This window comes from Oncorhynchus nerka, linkage group LG27 (genome assembly GCF_034236695.1).
Source record: "Oncorhynchus nerka isolate Pitt River linkage group LG27, Oner_Uvic_2.0, whole genome shotgun sequence".
Lineage (NCBI taxonomy): Eukaryota > Metazoa > Chordata > Actinopteri > Salmoniformes > Salmonidae > Oncorhynchus > Oncorhynchus nerka.
The window spans coordinates 88,399,506-88,420,535 of NC_088422.1; the positions used below are offsets into that span (position 1 = coordinate 88,399,506).

The 21,030-nt window shown below is 45.7% G+C and overlaps 1 protein-coding gene across 4 annotated transcripts in view; it reads right to left on the minus strand.

Annotated features, from left to right (window-relative positions):
- The window catches only part of adamts17 (ADAM metallopeptidase with thrombospondin type 1 motif, 17), a 272,173-nt gene that overhangs the window by 52,055 nt on the left and 199,088 nt on the right, over positions 1–21,030 (minus strand). For all 4 annotated transcript variants that reach the window (XM_065012247.1, XM_065012245.1, XM_065012246.1 and 1 more), the window contains 2 exons: positions 4,839–4,996; positions 212–374 (listed from right to left, as the gene is read on the minus strand). In XM_065012247.1, coding sequence (XP_064868319.1) covers positions 212–374; positions 4,839–4,996 — 321 coding nt within the window. The remainder of the gene's footprint in view (positions 1–211; positions 375–4,838; positions 4,997–21,030) is intronic.

The window sequence follows — 21,030 nt, forward strand, 5'->3', positions numbered from 1 at the left end:
CAATGGATAGAAGCAGCAGTGGTGGATGGGAACTGAAGGGGGGTGGGGGGTACTGAAGGGGGCTGGGGGAACTGAAGGGGGTAACTGAAGAGGGGGTGTGGGGAACTGGAGGGGGTGGCTGAAAGTTCACTATGCATGAACCCAAGGTCAACAGCTATCAGAAAGCCTGCAAAGACTCTCCTTGGGATGTGTGTCAGTGTGTGTGTCACACCTCCTCCACACTGTACGTTGCAGTCTTGCCAGGAACTGTGTGTCCAAAGGTAGAGGTGCTCTGGTGCTCTCTGCTCCTCACTGACATCATCACGTTCAGTTACGTTCAGAGACACTGTGTACTCATAGTGTATCCCATAGGTCTGGTCATGGAACAACAGCACCTAGGGGAGAGGGAGTTATGTTTAGAAACACTGGCTTGTTATGTTCAGACACAATGTCCTGATAGTGTATACCATAGAGATGGGTTGAGAGACTGGGTCATGTTCAGAGACACAGAGTGAGTGAGTGAGGAGAGAGACATAATATATAGAGCCCCCCCTTCTAAATCCATAGCACCAAGCCTTAGCACAACCACATTATCAGTACAATGCACAATCCAGATCCACATTACAGACGTACATTTAACCTGCCCTCTCTAGCAGAACATACAGCCTCCCCCAAGCATCCTGAAAGACTTTGTAAAGGAACGAGAGAGAGGTCCACCTCTACAAGGCAGAAATCCCAACGTTTGCCAGGACCCTGAAGGATGTCACCCTCAACCACAGCCCCAGAACCTCAAACAGGAGCAACAGAGCAACGGACACCCCGCCCAGACCAGTGAGACACCCTCCCAGACCTGCAAGACCCCCTCCCAAAGGACCTGCACTGAGAGAACCCACGCCAAGAGGACCGACACCCAGACTACAGCATCACCAGCCACAATCCAACCAGCTAAGACCCCGCCAAACAAAGCCTGGCCACACCCTACAGTATATAGGCCCCCCATTTCAGACCTATGCTCCCCCCCACAGCAAAGACCTCAAGATGACAGCCACACATATGCCCAGGCCTTGAGCAGAGCAACAGGCCCAAACCCCATGAATACACCCGCCCAAGCCCCATCTTACGACCTAAGAAGTATGTATCAGATGCTCAACATGCTCTGCTCACACCTACTGTAATGGTCCGGGCCTAAACCCCTTGAAAACAACACTAGACAATGGAACACAAAGCTTTCACTATCTCATCCTGGAATATACAAGGTCTAAGGTTATCTGCTCTTGGCCTAATGCGCAGGAACTTAGACTTCATCAAAGAAATTGGAAATACAGTCATTGTCATCCTACAAGAAACATGGTATAGAGGAGACAGACCCACTGGTTACCCTCCAGTTTACAGAGAGCTGGTAGTCCCATCCACCAAACTACCAGGTGTGAAACAGGGAAGAGACTCAGGAGGTATGCTAATTTGATATAGAGCAGACCTAACCAAATATTAAATTAGTCAAAACAGGAACATTTTACATCTGGCTATAAATTAATAAGGAAATGATCTCAACACAGAAAAATGTCCTCATGTGTGCTATCTATATCCACCCAATAGAATCCCCAAACTTTAACGATGACAGCTTCTCCATCCTAGAGGGGAGATCAACTACTTCCAGGCCCAGGGACATGTACTAGTCTGTGGCGACCTAAATGCCAGAACTGGACAAGAACCTGACACCCTCAGCACATAGGGGGACAAACTGAGCTGGAGCTGATAGTATTTCCTCCCAAATATGCCCCCCTAGACACAGCTATGACAAAACAACCAACAAAACGTGCATTATGCTAATTAGTGTCAGATAATGACAACGGTCCCGTTCACGGGATGGGGTGTCACTAGAGGTTAAGGATAAGTCTATCTTTAATTCTGTGAATAACTTTTATCAATGTTTATTATGAGTATTTCTGCAAAATCAACGGATGTTTATTTATTTATTTTTAAATTATTCTCCTTTTTTTATTTTTTACAATTTTACCCCCTTTTCATGGTATCCAATTGTTAGTAGTAACTATCTTGTCTCATCGCTACTACTCCCGTACGGGCTCGGGAGAGACGAAGGTCGAAAGCCATGCGCCCTCCGAAACACAACCCAACCAAGTCGCACTACTTCTTTAACACAGCGCGCATCCAACCCGGAAGCCAGCCACACCAATGTGTCGGAGGAAACACCGTGCACCTGGTGACCTGGTTAGCGTGCACTGTGCTGGTGCGCGATGAGACAAGGATATCCCTACCGGCCAAACCCTCCCTAACCCGGACGATGCTAGGCCAATTGTGCGTCGCCCCACGGACCTCCCGGTCGCGGCCGGCTGCGAACCCAGAGTCTGTGGTGGACCACTGCGCCACCTGGGAGTCCCCGTCATGTGTCACCGGACATTACTGCACATAATGCGCCAATGTAAACTGAGATTTTTGCATATAAATATGCACATTATCGAACAAAACATACATGTATTGTGTAACATGATGTCCTATGAGTGTCATCTGATGAAGATCATCAAAGGTTAGTGATTCATTCTATCTATATTTCTGCTTTTTGTGACTCTATCTTTGGCTGGATAAATGGCTGTGTGTTTTTTGGACTTGGCTATGTATTGGACTTGTTAATGTGTGAAAGTTACATATTTCTAAAAAATATTATTGAATTTCGCGCACTGCCTTTTCAGCGGAATGTTGTCGAGGGGCTCCGCTAGCCCTAGAAAGGTTAAGGTTTAAAAGGGCATCTGAAGTTTGAACATTTCCACTTTGATACTTCAGACTTGATTTTCCCTTACCAAAAATGTATCAATCCCTACAAATGTTTTTATACACTGCTCAAAAAAATAAAGGGAACACTAAAATAACATATCATAGATCTGAATAAATGAAATATTCTTATTAAATACTTTTTTCTTTACATAGTTGAATGTGTTGACAACAAAATCACACAAAAATTATCAATGGAAATCAAATGTATCAACCCATGGAGGATTTGGAGTCACACTCAAAATTAAAGTGGAAAACCACACTACAGGCTGATCCAACTTTGATGTAATGTCCTTAAAACAAGTCAAAATGAGGCTCAGTAGTGTGTGTGGCCTCCACGTGTCTGTATGACCTCCCTACAACGCCTTTGCCATGCTCCTGATGAGGTGGCGGATGGTCTCCTGAGGGATCTCCTCCCAGACCTGGACTAAAGTATTCGCCAACTCCTGGACGGGCGTTGGTGGATGGAGCGAGACATGATATCCCAGATGTGCTCAATTGGATTCAGGACTGTGGAACAGGCGGCCCAGTCCATAGCATCAATGCCTTCCTCTTGCAGGAACTGCTGAACACTCCAGCCACATGAGGTCTAGCATTGTCTTGCATTAGGAGGAACCCAAGGCCAACCACACCAGCATATGGTCTCACAAGGGGTCTGAGGATCTCTTTACCTAATGGCAGTCAGGCTACCTCTGGCGAGCACATGGAGGGCTGTGCGGCCCCCAAAGAAATGCCACCCCACACCATGACTGATCCACCGCCAAACCGATCATGCTGGAGGATGTTGCAGGCAGCAGAACATTCTCCACGGCGTCTCCAGACTGTCACGTCTGTCACATGTGCTCAGTGTGAACCTGCTTTCATCTGTGAAGAGCACAGGGCGCCAGTGGCGAATTTGCCAATGAAAAACGTCCTGCACGGTGTTGGGCTGTAAGCACAACCCCCACCTGTGGATGTCGGGCCCTCATACCACCCTCATGGAGTCTGTTTCTGACCGTTTGAGCAGACACATGCACATTTGTGGCCTGCTGGAGGTCATTTTGCAGGGCTCTGGCAGTGCTCCTCCTGCTCCTCCTTGCACAAAGGTGGAGGTAGCGGTCCTGCTGCTGGGTTGTTGCCCTTCTACGGCCTCCTCCACGTCTTCTGATGTACTGGCCTGTCTCTTGGTAGCGCCTCCATGCTCTGGACACTACGCTGACAGACACAGCAAACCTTCTTGCCACAGCTCGCATTGATGTGCCATCCTGGATGAGCTGCACTACCTGAGCCACTTGTATGGGTTGTAGACTCCGTCTCATGCTACCCCTAGAGTGAAAGCACCGCCAGCATTCAAAAGTGACCAAAACATCAGCCAGGAAGTATAGGAACTGAAAAGTGGTCTGTGTTCCCCACCTGCAGAACCACTCCTTTATTGGGGGTGTCTTGCTAATTGCCTATCATTTCCACCTGTTGTCTACTCCATTTGCACAACAGCATGTGAAATTTATTGTCAATCAGTGTTGCGTCCTAAGTGGACAGTGTTGAGTTCACAGAAGTGTGATTGACTTGGAGTTACATTGTGTTGTTTAAGTGTTCCCTTTATTTTTTTGAGCAGTGTATAATCCACATAATAACTGACATTTCCTGTTGCTGCAGGATTATTTCCCTACTGTAGCAAACTGGCTCTAATTAAGATACTACATTTGTATCACATGATGCCTCCAGAGGGCCATTTGGGGTGGCAGGTAGCCTAGTAGTTAGAGCGTTCCCTGGTAGGCTGTCATTGGAAATAAGAATGTGTTCTTAACTGACTTGCCTAGTTAAATAAAGATTACATTTAAACTAACAACAACTTCCTCCCTTTGAAGCCCAATTTCCATGTTCTTTATCTGTCCCTCTCTGATCTCTGTCATCATGTGGAGTAGACTGAGCAGGTTAAATCAGCTCAACATGCATTCGCATGATAAGGACACACACACACACACACACACACACACACACACACACACACACACACACACACACACACACACACACACACACACACACACACACACACACACACACAATCTCTCTCTACATGATAGGTTTACCATGAGGTACAGCGGGGTCTTGGTGGGTCCCTTGGCGGACATTTTCTCCCAGAGTCCTCTCCGGACGTAGCGCACTGTAGTGCCGGCCAGCTGGAACTCTCCAGGAAGCTCGATCTTCCAGTCGCTGTTGATGGACCTCTTGGTAGAGTCTTTCATTGCTGGAACAAGCAGGATGTAGAATTAATTTAAGAGGAAGTTCAGGACAACTTGATGTTATATGGTTCCCTATCACTTGCCCCTATCACTTCCATTGAAAGTAAGCATACCACAGTCTCCACCAACATGCCTAGACCTGTAAACGCAGGTTGATGGGTTCAATTCCCACTCTGACTGTTCCCCTTAAATCACTACCTTTATTCAAACCCATAATTCAAACCATGTCTCTAACCTAAAATATATATATTTTAATTTAAATTGGAGCAAACAAACAATTAAAATGTAGCAGGCAGGCAAAGTGAACACACACTTCTCTTCACTTCTCTAAAAAATGACTTTTGATGCCCAAATTGGCTGCTTTCGAAATAGCCGACCCCGGTCAGTGAGGTTTTACTTCTCGCAGTGCCTGAACCACAGGAAAGCAGCACAGCATCAGAGACCCAGTCGGTTCCAACTAAGAGAGTGTCCCTTGATGTGGAGACTGTGGAGGTTGTGAAGTCCAGCAAACAGACTACCTCACCGCATGTCCACAGTTATCCCCTGTGGACATGCAGTGCTTGACTTAAGGTTGTTGGGTAATGCATTAGAAAGAGAGCGAGGGTGGAGAGAGAGCGAGAAAATAAAGAGAGAGAGAATAAAGAGCGAGAGAGCGAGACAGAGAGACTGGTGGGGTGTACTGTAAGACATTCCATAAGAATTGAATGTTTGAGCCAGGTTTTTCCAAATGCATGTTGTTTTAATTAGTCTTTTGGAAGGACTCGGCGACCAGAGAGAGCTCCAGAGAAATAAAAACACCTTGCACAGTGAATGGACTCTTTCTAAACACGTCTGTTTTACTGCATGTCTATGAACTTACAGATTTAGATGGAATTGAAAATAATTTAAACACTTTACTATAAAACTGCCCAGGAACATAATATTAACTATATACAAAAAAACTACTTCAGATCTTTCAAAATGTGTTTAGCCACATCGTTAAATCAACTTAAAATGCATTAGAATTTTAGCATCACTGTCTCATGGTCATCATTAGAATATTAGCATCACTGTCTCATGGTCATCATTAGAATATTAGCATCACTGTTCCATGGTCATCATTAGAATATTAGCATCACTGTTCCATGGTCATCATTAGAATATTAGCATCACTGTCTCATGGTCATCATTAAAATATTAGCATCACTGTTCCATGGTCATCATTAGAATATTAGCATCACTGTCTCATGGTCATCGTTAGAATATTAGCATCACTGTTCCATGGTCATCATTAGAATATTAGCATCACTGTCTCATGGTCATCGTTAGAATATTAGCATCACTGTTCCATGGTCATCATTAGAATATTAGCATCACTGTCTCATGGTCATCATTAGGATATTAGCATCACTGTCTCATGGTCATCATTAGAATATTAGCATCACTGTTCCATGGTCATCATTAGGATATTAGCATCACTGTTCCATGGTCATCATTAGAATATTAGCATCACTGTTCCATGGTCATCATTAGAATATTAGCATCACTATTCCATGGTCATCATTAGAATATTAGCATCACTGTTCCATGGTCATCATTAGAATATTAGCATCACTGTCTCATGGTCATCATTAGAATATTAGCATCACTGTCCTATGGTCATCATTAGCATATTAGCATCACTGTCTTATGGTCATCATTAGAATATTAGCATCACTGTCCTATGGTCATCATTAGAATATTAGCATCACTGTCCCATGGTCATCATTAGAATATTAGCATCACTGTCCTATGGTCATCATTAGAATATTAGCATCACTGTTCCATGGTCATCATTAGAATATTAGCATCACTGTTCCATGGTCATCATTAGAATATTAGCATCACTGTCCTATGGTCATCATTAGAATATTAGCATCACTATTCCATGGTCATCATCAGAATATTAGCATCACTGTTCCATGGTCATCATTAGAATATTAGCATCACTGTTCCATGGTCATCGTTAGATTATTAGCATCACTGTTCATTGGTCATCATTAGAATTTTAGCATCACTATTCCATGGTCATCATCAGAATATTAGCATCACTGTTCCATGGTCATCATCAGAATATTAGCATCACTGTTCCATGGTCATCATTAGAATATTAGCATCACTATTCCATGGTCATCATTAAAATATTAGCATCACTGTTCTATGGTCATCATCAGAATATTAGCATCACTGTTCCATGGTCATCATTAGAATATTAGCATCACTGTTCCATGGTCATCATTAGAATATTAGCATCACTGTTCCATGGTCATCATTAAAATATTAGCATCACTGTTCTATGGTCATCATCAGAATATTAGCATCACTGTTCCATGGTCATCATCAGAATATTAGCATCACTGTTCCATGGTCATCATTAGAATATTAGCATCACTGTTCCATGGTCATCGTTAGAATATTAGCATCACTGTTCCATGGTCATCGTTAGAATATTAGCATCACTGTTCCATGGTCATCATTAGGATATTAGCATCACTGTTCCATGGTCATCATTAGAATATTAGCATCACTATTCCATGGTCATCATTAAAATATTAGCATCACTGTTCCATGGTCATCACTGTGTTGTTTACTAGCTCTACAAAAAACATAAATTCTCTTTTCCTTTTCTACACATAGTATTTCACAAGTTTCCCTTAGGTACAGACTGAGGATCAGCTTCTCCTCTCCCAATCTGAAGATTAACCAGGGTAGAACTGCCGCTTTCAAGCAGTGGGACTCTAACCCGGAAGCTTATAAGAAATCCCTTTATGCCCTCTGACGAACCATCCAACCGGGAAAGCGTCAATACAGAACTCATACTATACCGGCTCCGACACTCGTCAGATGTGGCAGGGCTTGCAAACTATTACAGACTACAAAAGGAAGCAAGCTGAGAGCTGCCCAGTGACATGAGCCTACCAGACGAGCTAAATAACTTCTATGCTCACTTCGAGGCAAGTAACACCTAAACATGCATGAGAGCATCATCTGTTCTGGACGACTGTGTGATCACGCTCTCCACAGCCAATGTGAGTAAGACCTTTAAACAGGTCAACATTCACAAGGCCGCAGAGCCAGGTGGATTACCAGGACGTGTACTCCATGCATGCGCTGACCAATTGGCAATTGTCTTCACTGACATTTTCAACCTCTCCCTGTCTGAGTCTGTAATACCAAATGTTTCTAGGAGACCACCATAGTCCCTGTGCCCAAGAACACTAAGGTAACCTGCCTAAATTACTACCGATCCGTAGCACTCATGTCTGTAGCCATGAAATGCTTTGAAAGGCCGGTCATGGCTCACATCAACACCATTATCCCAGAAACCCTAGACCTACTCCAATTTGCATACCACACCAACATACCACATCCACAGAAGATGCAATCTCTATTGCACTCCACACTGCCCTTTCCCACCTGGACAAAAGGAACACCTACGTGAGAATGCTATTCATTGACTACAGCTCAGCGTTCAACACCATAGTGGCCTCAAAGCTCAAAACTAAGCTAAGGACCCTAGGACTAAACACCTTCCTCTGCAACTGGATCCTCGACTTCCTGATGGGCTGCCCCCAGGTGGTAAGGGTAGGTAACAACACATCCGCAACTCTGATCCTCAACACGAGGGCCCCTCAGGGGTGCGTGCTCAGTCCCCTCCTGTACTCACTTTTCACTCATGACTGCATGACTCAAACACCATCATTAAGTTTGCTGATGACAACAGTGGTAGGCCTGATCACCAACAACGATGAGACAGCCTATAGGGAGGAGGCCAGAGACCTGACAGTGTGGTGCAAGGACAACAACCTCTTCCTCAACTTGATCAAGACAAAGGAGCTGATTGTGGACTATAGGAAAAGGAGGACAGAGCACGCCCTCATTCTCATCGACGGGGCTGTAGTGGAGCAGATTGAGAGATTCAAGTTCCTTGGCGTCCACATCACCAACAAACTATCATGGTCCAAGCACACCAAGACAGTCGTGACGGCACGACAAAAGCTATTCCTCCTCAGGAGACTGAAAAGATTTGGCATGGGTCCTCAGATCCTCAAAAGGTTTTACAGCTGCACCATCAAGAGCATCCTGACGGGTTGCATCACTGTCTGGTATGGCAATTGCTCGGCCTCCAACCGCAAGGCTCTACAGAGGGTAGTGCATCCGGCCCAGTACATCACCGGGGCCAAACTTCCTGCCATCCAGGACCTCTATACCAGGCGGTGTCAGAGGAAGGCCCTAAAAATGGTCAAAGACTCCAGCCAGCCTAGTCATAGACTGTTCTCTGCTACCGCATGGCAAGCGGTACCGGAGCGCCAAGTCTAGGTCCAAGAGGCTTCTAAACAGCCTCTACCCCCAAGCCATAAGATTCCTGAACATCTAATCAAATGGCTACCCAGACTATTTGCATTGCCCCCCCTTCTAACAGCTACTCTCTGTTATTATCTATGCATATTCACTTTAATAACTCTACCTACATCCTAATCTGACCCAAGATCAGCGACTTGGGGAAACTTTATCATATAAAACGTGGTGGAGACATACCTCACACTGTACAAAAGGAAGTAGTGTTGGAGTGTTTCTTTAGATCACCAGATGTGTTTTCAAAGGGAGTGGCTAGCCTTTCAGTCTCTACTCCCTCCCTTCCCTGTGTCCCTCCCTACTTCCCTTCCTCTCTTCCCCATCCCTCTTCTCCCTCCATCCCTCTTCTCCCTCCATCCCTCTTCTCCCTCCCTTCCCTCTGTCCCTCCCTACTTCCCTTCCTCTCCTCCCCATCCCTCTTCTCCCTCTATCCCTCTTCTCCCTCCATCCCTCTTCTCCCTCCATCCCTCTTCTCCCTCCATCCCTCTTCTCCCTCCATCCCTCTTCTCCCTCCATCCCTCTTCTCCCTCCATCCCTCTTCTCCCTCCATCCCTCTTCTCCCTCCATCCCTCTTCTCCCTCCATCCTTCTCCCTCCATCCCTCTTCTCCATCCCTCTCCATCCCTCTTCTCCCTCCATCCCTCTTCTCCCTCCATCCTTCTCCCTCCATCCCTCTTCTCCCTCCATCCCTCTTCTCCCTCCATCCTTCTCCCTCCATCCCTCTTCTCCCTCCATCCCTCTTCTCCCTCCATCCTTCTCCCTCCATCCCTCTTCTCCCTCCATCCTTCTTCTCCCTCCATCCCTCTTCTCCCTCCATCCTTCTCCCTCCATCCCTCTTCTCCCTCCATCCTTCTCCCTCCATCCCTCTTCTCCCTCCATCCCTCTTCTCCCTCCATCCTTCTCCCTCCATCCCTCTTCTCCCTCCATCCCTCTTCTCCCTCCATCCCTCTTCTCCCTCCATCCCTCTTCTCCCTCCATCCTTCTCCCTCCATCCCTCTTCTCCCTCCATCCTTCTCCCTCCATCCCTCTTCTCCCTCCATCCTTCTTCTCCCTCCATCCCTCTTCTCCCTCCCTTCCCTCTGTCCCTCCCTACTTCCCTTCCTCTCTTCCCCATCCCTCTTCTCCCTCCATCCCTCTTCTCCCTCCATCCCTCTTCTCCCTCCATCCCTCTTCTCCCTCCATCCCTCTACTCCCTCCCTTCCCTCTGTCCCTCCCTACTTCCCTTCCTCTCTTCCCCATCCCTCTTCTCCCTCCATCCCTCTTCTCCCTCTTCTCCCTCTACTCCCTCCCTTCCCTCTGTCCCTCCCTACTTCCCTTCCTCTCTTCCCCATCCCTCTTCTCCCTCCATCCCTCTTCTCCCTCCATCCCTCTAGTCCCTCCCTTCCCTCTGTCCCTCCCTACTTCCCTTCCTCTCTTCCCCATCCCTCTTCTCCCTCCATCCCTCTTCTCCCTCCATCCCTCTTCTCCCTCCATCCCTCTACTCCCTCCCTTCCCTCTGTCCCTCCCTACTTCCCTTCCTCTCTTCCCCATCCTTCTTCTCCCTCCATCCCTCTTCTCCCTCCATCCCTCTTCTCCCTCCATCCTTCTTCTCCCTCCATCCCTCTACTCCCTCCCTTCCCTCTGTCCCTCCCTACTTCCCTTCCTCTCCTCCCCATCCCTCTTCTCCCTCCATCCCTCTTCTCCCTCCATCCTTCTTCTCCCTCCATCCCTCTACTCCCTCCCTTCCCTCTGTCCCTCCCTACTTCCCTTCCTCTCCTCCCCATCCCTCTTCTCCCTCCATCCCTCTTCTCCCTCCATCCTTCTTCTCCCTCCATCCCTCTACTCCCTCCCTTCCCTCTGTCCCTCCCTACTTCCATTCCTCTCTTCCCCATCCCTCTTCTCCCTCCATCCCTCTTCTCCCTCCATCCCTCTACTCCCTCCCTTCCCTCTGTCCCTCTCTACTTCCCTTCCTCTCTTCCCCATCCCTCTTCTCCCTCCATCCCTCTTCTCCCTCCATTCCTCAACTCCCTCCATCCCTCTTCTCCCTCCATCCCTCTTCTCCCTCCATCCCTCTTCTCCCTCCATCCCTCAACTCCCTCCTATCACTAGAGAGGATCCCAGCCTGTCCTATCATTACACACAGAACTAGATGTCTCAAGTCCCCAGTGTAACCTTCCTGTTGACAAAGCACTTAACAGTTAGAAAAATGTTTAATAGCTGTTGTCAGAACACTCAAAAGGAAACCGCAAGAGTGAAGTGTTCAAACACTTTACAAGCGGCTGACAAATGAGTGTGTTTATCGGCTTTCAAATTTCCCTGCAGAGTTGACAGAGAACAAAACATGCTAGACAGTGCAGAATGTTTTAGCACTGGCTTAAGACTGTATGGGGCAGTCAAAGTCAACTGGCAGAACAACAACATAGCATTTACAGTAGTTATATAAAAGTCAATCAATCATTTTTTTAAACAGCTTTCAAAAATGACCCGGGCGCCACGGCCTCTCTAACTCGGCAACCTGTCTTCCTCTCACTCTCTCAAAGCAACCCCCACCTCTACTAGTGCGCCGTCTAATCCAATCACGTGGTTAAATGCAAGAGCCCATGGCTTACCCAATCACATCAATGCAAATATCCTCTACAACACCTCGGAACAAGCAGGCAGAAAGAAACAGAAATATTTTACTGAGGTTCAACTGTTAATATCACAGATAGAAGGAGCTTAGTTACCAGTATCCTTGTTAATATCACAGATAGAAGGAGCTTAGTTACCAGTATCCTTGTTAATATCACAGATAGAAGGAGCTTAGTTACCAGTATCCTTGTTAATATCACAGATAGAAGGAGCTTAGTTACCAGTATCCTTTAAAATTAAGTTGACGGCGAGTGGACGGAAAATGCATTCTCCCCACAACCAGAACAAAACAAATGTGCCTGATATGCAGCGAGTCCGAAGCAATCGTGAAAAGTGGCAATGTTAAGCGTCATTACACCAAGCATAGTAATATAGATCAGACTTATCCTCTGAACACGGAGGTGAGAACAAACAAGATTAAACAACTCAAATCCCAATATGAGACAAAAAGTCCATGTCAATTTCCTGAAAGCCCAACAACGTGCAACGGAGCGTTCACTGAGGATAGCTTGGGTTTAGGGAAAACACGCTGAGATGGTGAAAGAACGCATGTGTGGCGTTCACTGAGGATAGCTTGGGTTTAGGGAAAACACGCTGAGATGGTGAAAGAACGCATGTGTGGCGTTCACTGAGGATAGCTTGGGTTTAGGGAAAACACTGACGCTGAGATGGTGAAAGAACGAGGATGTGTTTAGGGAAAACACGCTGAGATGCGTTCACTGAGGATAGCTTGGGTTTAGGGAAAACACGCTGAGATGGTGAAAGAACGCATGTGTGGCGTTCACTGAGGATAGCTTGGGTTTAGGGAAAACACGCTGAGATGGTGAAAGAACGCATGTGTGGCGTTCACTGAGGATAGCTTGGGTTTAGGGAAAACACGCTGAGATGGTGAAAGAACGCATGTGTGGCGTTCACTGAGGATAGCTTGGTTTAGGGAAAACACGCTGAGATGGTGAAAGAACGCATGTGTGGCCACTGTTTGCAGGATAGCCTTGTTATTGTTATGTTATTGTGTTACTTTTATTTTTTACTTCAGTTCATTTGGTAAATATTTGATTAACTCTTCTTGAACTGCACTGTTGGTGAAGGGCTTGTAAGTAAGTATTTCACGGTAAGGTCTACACTGTTGGTGAAGTGCTTGTAAGTAAGTATTTCACGGTAAGGTCTACACTGTTGGTGAAGGGCTTGTAAGTAAGTATTTCACGGTAAGGTCTACACTGTTGGTGAAGGGCTTGTAAGTAAGTATTTCACGGTAAGGTCTACACTGTTGGTGAAGGGCTTGTAAGTAAGTATTTCACGGTGAGGTCTACACTGTTGGTGAAGGGCTTGTAAGTAAGTATTTCACGGTAAGGTCTACACTGTTGGTGAAGTGCTTGTAAGTAAGTATTTCACGGTAAGGTCTACACTGTTGGTTAAGTGCTTGTAAGTAAGTATTTCACGGTAAGGTCTACACTGTTGGTGAAGTGCTTGTAAGTAAGTATTTCACAGTAAGGTCTACACTGTTGGTGAAGTGCTTGTAAGTAAGTATTTCACGGTAAGGTCTACACTTGTATTCGGCATGACAAATAAAGTTTGATTTGATTCCACAGCAATGAGGAGAAATTAAATATTAGCTGAAGATTTGACTTCACAACTTGATGAGGTCATTCAGAATGCACCAAGCATTTCATTGGCTGTGGATGATTCAACAGATAACACTGACAATGCCCTGCTTCTGTTGTTTGTCAGATTATATTATGAAACAAAGACGTAATTCTGGGATGAGCTGTTGGGCTTAACAAATCTAGAAGCAGACACACAGGGAGATAATGTCAAAGGGATGCTGACCAAAAGGGGGAGAGATGTGAAGTCAGTGGTCTCCATCACCACAGATGGAGCTCCAGCCATGGCAGGAAGAGGAGGGGACTGGTTACACGTTTAAAAGAGGACCACCCTGTCCTGATATAAATCATCCATCAGTCTGTCCTGTGTGCCAGTCTGGGAAAAGAGTATTCTGAGGTCATGACAGCGATGATGAAACTGATCAAGAACACCGCCTGCTACGAGGCTTTCTGACAGAGGCTAATGCCAGCTTTGATGACGTACTACTGCACAATGTCAGATGGCTCAGCGAAGGCGGGGTTTTGGAACCATTCTGGCCCATTCAGGAGGAAATCAAAGCTTTCTTATCAGAGCAAAAGAGTGACAAGGCAACTCAGTTTTCTGATGACGAGAAGAGGGAAACAGTAGCATTTTTGACAGACATGACATCACACCTCAATCAACTGAATGTTAAGCTTCAGGGACAGGACAACACAGTGTGACAGACATGACATCACACCTCAATCAACTGAATGTTAAGCTTCAGGGACAGGACAACACAGTGTGACAGACATGACATCACACCTCAATCAACTGAATGTTAAGCTTCAGGGACAGGACAACACAGTGTGACAGACACGACATCACACCTCAATCAACTGAATGTTAAGCTTCAGGGACAGGACAACACAGTGTGACAGACATGACATCACACCTCAATCAACTGAATGTTAAGCTTCAGGGACAGGACAACACAGTGTGACAGACACGACATCACACCTCAATCAACTGAATGTTAAGCTGCAGGGACAGGACAACACAGTGTGACAGACACGACATCACACCTCAATCAACTGAATGTTAAGCTTCAGGGACAGGACAACACAGTGTGACAGACATGACATCACACCTCAATCAACTGAATGTTAAGCTGCAGGACAACACAGTGTGACAGACATGACATCACACCTCAATCAACTGAATGTTAAGCTTCAGGGACAGGACAACACAGTGTGACAGACATGACATCACACCTCAATCAACTGAATGTTAAGCTTCAGGGACAGGACAACACAGTGTGACAGACATGACATCACACCTCAATCAACTGAATGTTAAGCTTCAGGGACAGGACAACACAGTGTGACAGACATGACATCACACCTCAATCAACTGAATGTTAAGCTTCAGGGACAGGACAACACAGTGTGACAGACATGACATCACACCTCAATCAACTGAATGTTAAGCTGCAGGGACAGGACAAGTGTGACAGACATGACATCACACCTCAATCAACTGAATGTTAAGCTGCAGCTTCAGGGACAGGACAACACAGTGTGACAGACATGACATCACACCTCAATCAACTGAATGTTAGGGAGGACTGGGACAGGACAACACAGTGTGACAGACATGACATCACACCTCAATCAACTGAATGTTAAGCTTCAGGGACAGGACAACACAGTGTGACAGACATGACATCACACCTCAATCAACTGAATGTTAAGCTGCAGGGACAGGACAACACAGTGTGACAGACAACATCACACCTCAATCAACTGAATGTTAAGCTGCAGGGACAGGACAACACAGTGACAGACACGACATCACACCTCAATCAACTGAATGTTAAGCTTCAGTGGACAGGACAACACAGTGACAGACATGACATCACACCTCAATCAACTGAATGTTAAGCTGCAGGACAACACAGTGTGACAGACATGACATCACACCTCAATCAACTGAATGTTAAGCTGCAGGGACAGGACAACACAGTGTGACAGACATGACATCACACCTCAATCAACTGAATGTTAAGCTTCAGGGACAGGACAACACAGTGTGACAGACATGACATCACACCTCAATCAACTGAATGTTAAGCTTCAGGGACAGGACACACAGTGTGACAGACATGACATCACACCTCAATCAACTGAATGTTAAGCTTCAGGGACAGGACAACACAGTGTGACAGACATGACATCACACCTCAATCAACTGAATGTTAAGCTTCAGGGACAGGACAACACAGTGTGACAGACAACACAGACATCACACCTCAATCAACTGAATGTTAAGCTTCAGGGACAGGACAACACAGTGTGACAGACATGACATCACACCTCAATCAACTGAATGTTAAGCTTCAGGGACAGGACAACACAGTGTGACAGACATGACATCACACCTCAATCAACTGAATGTTAACTGCTTCAGGGACAGGACAACACAGTGTGACAGACATGACATCACACCTCAATCAACTGAATGTTAAGCTTCAGGGACAGGACAACACAGTGTGACAGACATGACATCACACCTCAATCAACTGAATGTTAAGCTTCAGGGACAGGACAACACAGTGTGACAGACATGACATCACACCTCAATCAACTGAATGTTAAGCTTCAGGGACAGGACAACACAGTGTGACAGACATGACATCACACCTCAATCAACTGAATGTTAAGCAACACAGTGTGACAGGGAATGTTAAGGGGACAAACACAGTGTGACAGTCACACCTCAATCAACTGAATGTTACAGGGACATGACATCACACCTCAATCAACTGAATGTTAAGCTTCAGGGACAGGACAACACAGTGTGACAGACATGACATCACACCTCAATCAACTGAATGTTAAGCTTCAGGGACAGGACAACACAGTGTGACAGACATGACATCACACCTCAATCAACTGAATGTTAAGCTTCAGGGACAGGACAACACAGTGTGACAGACATGACATCACACCTCAATCAACTGAATGTTAAGCTTCAGGGACAGGACAACACAGTGTGACAGACATGACATCACACCTCAATCAACTGAATGTTAAGCTTCAGGGGACAGGACAACACAGTGTGACAGACATGACATCACACCTCAATCAACTGAATGTTAAGCTTCAGGGACAGGACAACACAGTGTGACAGACATGACATCACACCTCAATCAACTGAATGTTAAGCTTGTGACAGACAGGGACAGGACAACACAGTGTGACAGACATGACATCACACCTCAATCAACTGAATGTTAAGCTTCAGGGACAGGACAACACAGTGTGACAGACATGACATCACACCTCAATCAACTGAATGTTAAGCTTCAGGGACAGGACAACACAGTGTGACAGACATGACATCACACCTCAATCAACTGAATGTTAAGCTTCAGGGACAGGACAACACAGTGTGACAGACATGACATCACACCTCAATCAACTGAATGTTAAGCTTCAGGGACAGGACAACACAGTGTGACAGACATGACATCACACCTCAATCAACTGAATGTTAAGCTTCAGGGACAGGACAACACAGTGTGACAGACATGACATCACACCTCAATCAACTGAATGTTAAGCTTCAGGGACAGGACAACACAGTGTGACAGACATGACATCACACCTCAATCAACTGAATGTTAAGCTTCAGGGACAGGACAACACAGTGTGACAGACATGACATCACACCTCAATCAACTGAATGTTAAGCTTCAGGGACAGGACAACACAGTGTGACAGACATGACATCACACCTCAATCAACTGAATGTTAAGCTTCAGGACAACACAGTGACAGGACAACACAATCAACTGTGTTAAGACAGACAACACAGTGACATCACACCTCAATCAACTGAATGTTAAGCTTCAGGGACAGGACAACACAGTGTGACAGACATGACATCACACCTCAATCAACTGAATGTTAAGCTTCAGGGACAGGACAACACAGTGTGACAGACATGACATCACACCTCAATCAACTGAATGTTAAGCTTCAGGGACAGGACAACACAGTGTGACAGACATGACATCACACCTCAATCAACTGAATGTTAAGCTGCAGGACAACACAGTGTGACAGACATGACATCACACCTCAATCAACTGAATGTTAAGCTTCAGGGACAGGACAACACAGTGTGACAGACATGACATCACACCTCAATCAACTGAATGTTAAGCTTCAGGGACAGGACAACACAGTGTGACAGACATGACATCACACCTCAATCAACTGAATGTTAAGCTTCAGGGACAGGACAACACAGTGTGACAGACATGACATCACACCTCAATCAACTGAATGTTAAGCTTCAGGGACAGGACAACACAGTGTGACAGACATGACATCACACCTCAATCAACTGAATGTTAAGCTTCAGGGACAGGACAACACAGTGTGACAGACATGACATCACACCTCAATCAACTGAATGTTAAGCTGCAGGACAACACAGTGTGACAGGAATGTTAAGCTTCAGGGACAACAACAGTGTGACAGACATGACATCACACCTCAATCAACTGAATGTTAAGCTTCAGGGACAGGACAACACAGTGTGACAGACATGACATCACACCTCAATCAACTGAATGTTAAGCTTCAGGGACAGGACAACACAGTGTGACAGACAGTGACATCACACCTCAATCAACTGAATGTTAAGCTTCAGGGACAGGACAACACAGTGTGACAGACATGACATCACACCTCAATCAACTGAATGTTAAGCTTCAGGTGACAGGACAACACAGTGTTAAGCTTCAGGGACAGACATGACATCATCACCTCAATCAACTGAATGTTAAGCTACAGGGACAGGACAACACAGTGTGAGGCAGACACGACATCACACCTCAATCAACTGGGACAGGACAACACAGTGTGACAGACACGACATCACACCTCAATCAACTGAATGTTAAGCTTCAGGGACACACACAGTGTGACAGACATGACATCACACCTCAATCAACTGAATGTTAAGCTTCAGGGACAGGACAACACAGTGTGACAGACATGACATCACACCTCAATCAACTGAATGTTAAGCTTCAGGGACAGGACAACACAGTGTGACAGACATGACATCACACCTCAATCAACTGAATGTTAAGCTTCAGGGACAGGACAACACAGTGTGACAGACATGACATCACACCTCAATCAACTGAATGTTAAGCTTCAGGGACAGGACAACACAGTGTGACAGACATGACATCACACTGAATGTTAATCTGCAGGACTCAATCAACTGAATGTTATCACACTCAATCAACTGGGAATGTTAAGCAGGACAACACAGTGTGACAGACATGACATCACACCTCAATCAACTGAATGTTAAGCTTCAGGGACAGGACAACACAGTGTGACAGACATGACATCACACCTCTCAATCAACTGAATGTTAAGCTTCAGGGACAGGACAACACAGTGTGACAGACATGACATCACACCTCAATCAACTGAATGTTAAGCTTCAGGGACAGGACAACACAGTGTGACAGACATGACATCACACCTCAATCAACTGAATGTTAAGCTTCAGGGACAGGACAACACAGTGTGACAGACATGACATCACACCTCAATCAACTGAATGTTAAGCTTCAGGGACAGGACAACACAGTGTGACAGACATGACATCACACCTCAATCAACTGAATGTTAAGCTTCAGGGACAGGACAACACAGTGTGACAGACACGACATCACACCTCAATCAACTGAATGTTAAGCTGCAGGGACAGGACAACACAGTGTGACAGACATGACATCACACCTCAATCAACTGAATGTTAAGCTTCAGGGACAGGACAACACAGTGTGACAGACATGACATCACACCTCAATCAACTGAATGTTAAGCTTCAGGGACAGGACAACACAGTGTGACAGACATGACATCACACCTCAATCAACTGAATGTTAAGCTTCAGGGACAGGACAACACAGTGTGACAGACATGACATCACACCTCAATCAACTGAATGTTAAGCTTCAGGGACAGGACAACACAGTGTGACAGACATGACATCACACCTCAATCAACTGAATGTTAAGCTTCAGGGACAGGACAACACAGTGTGACAGACATGACATCACACCTCAATCAACTGAATGTTAAGCTTCAACTGGTTAAGAGGGACAGGACAACACAGTGTGACAGACATGACATCACACCTCAATCAACTGAATGTTAAGCTTCAGGGACAGGACAACACAGTGTGACAGACATGACATCACACCTCAATCAACTGAATGTTAAGCTTCAGGGACAGGACAACACAGTGTGACAGACACGACATCACACCTCAATCAACTGAATGTTAAGCTTCAGGGACAGGACAACACAGTGTGACAGACACGACATCACACCTCAATCAACTGAATGTTAAGCTTCAGGGACAGGACAACACAGTGTGACAGACATGACATCACACCTCAATCAACTGAATGTTAAGCTTGTGACAGGACATCACACCTCAATCAACTGAATGTTAAGCTGCAGGGACAACACAGTGTGACAGACATGACATCACACCTCAATCAACTGAATGTTAAGCTTCAGGGACAGGACAACACAGTGTGACAGACACATCACACCTCAATCAACTGACATCACACCTCAATCAACTGAATGTTAAGCTTCAGGGACAGGACAACACAGTGTGACAGACATGACATCACACCTCAATCAACTGAATGTTAAGCTTCAGGGACAGGACAACACAGTGTGACAGACATGACATCACACCTCAATCAACTGAATGTTAAGCTGCAGGACAACACAGTGTGACAGACATGACATCACACCTCAATCAACTGAATGTTAAGCTGCAGGACAACACAGTGTGACAGACATGACATCACACCTCAATCAACTGAATGTTAAGCTTCAGGGACAGGACAACACAGTGTGACAGACATGACATCACACCTCAATCAACTGAATGTTAAGCTGCAGGACAACACAGTGTGACAGACATGACATCACACCTCAATCAACTGAATGTTAGGGACAGCAACACAGTGCAGGGACAGGGACAGGACAACACAGTGTGACAGACACGACATCACACCTCAATCAACTGAATGTTAAGCTTCAGGGACAGGACAACACAGTGTGACAGACATGACATCACACCTCAATCAACTGAATGTTAAGCTTCAGGGACAGGACAACACAGTGTGACAGACATGACATCACACCTCAATCAACTGAATGTTAAGCTTCAGGGACAGGACAACACAGTGTGACAGACATGACATCACACCTCAATCAACTGAATGTTAAGCTGCAGGACAACACAGTGTGACAGACATGACATCACACCTCAATCAACTGAATGTTAAGCTTCAGGGACAGGACAACACAGTGTGACAGACACGACATCACACCTCAATCAACTGAATGTTAAGCTTCAGGGACAGGACAACACAG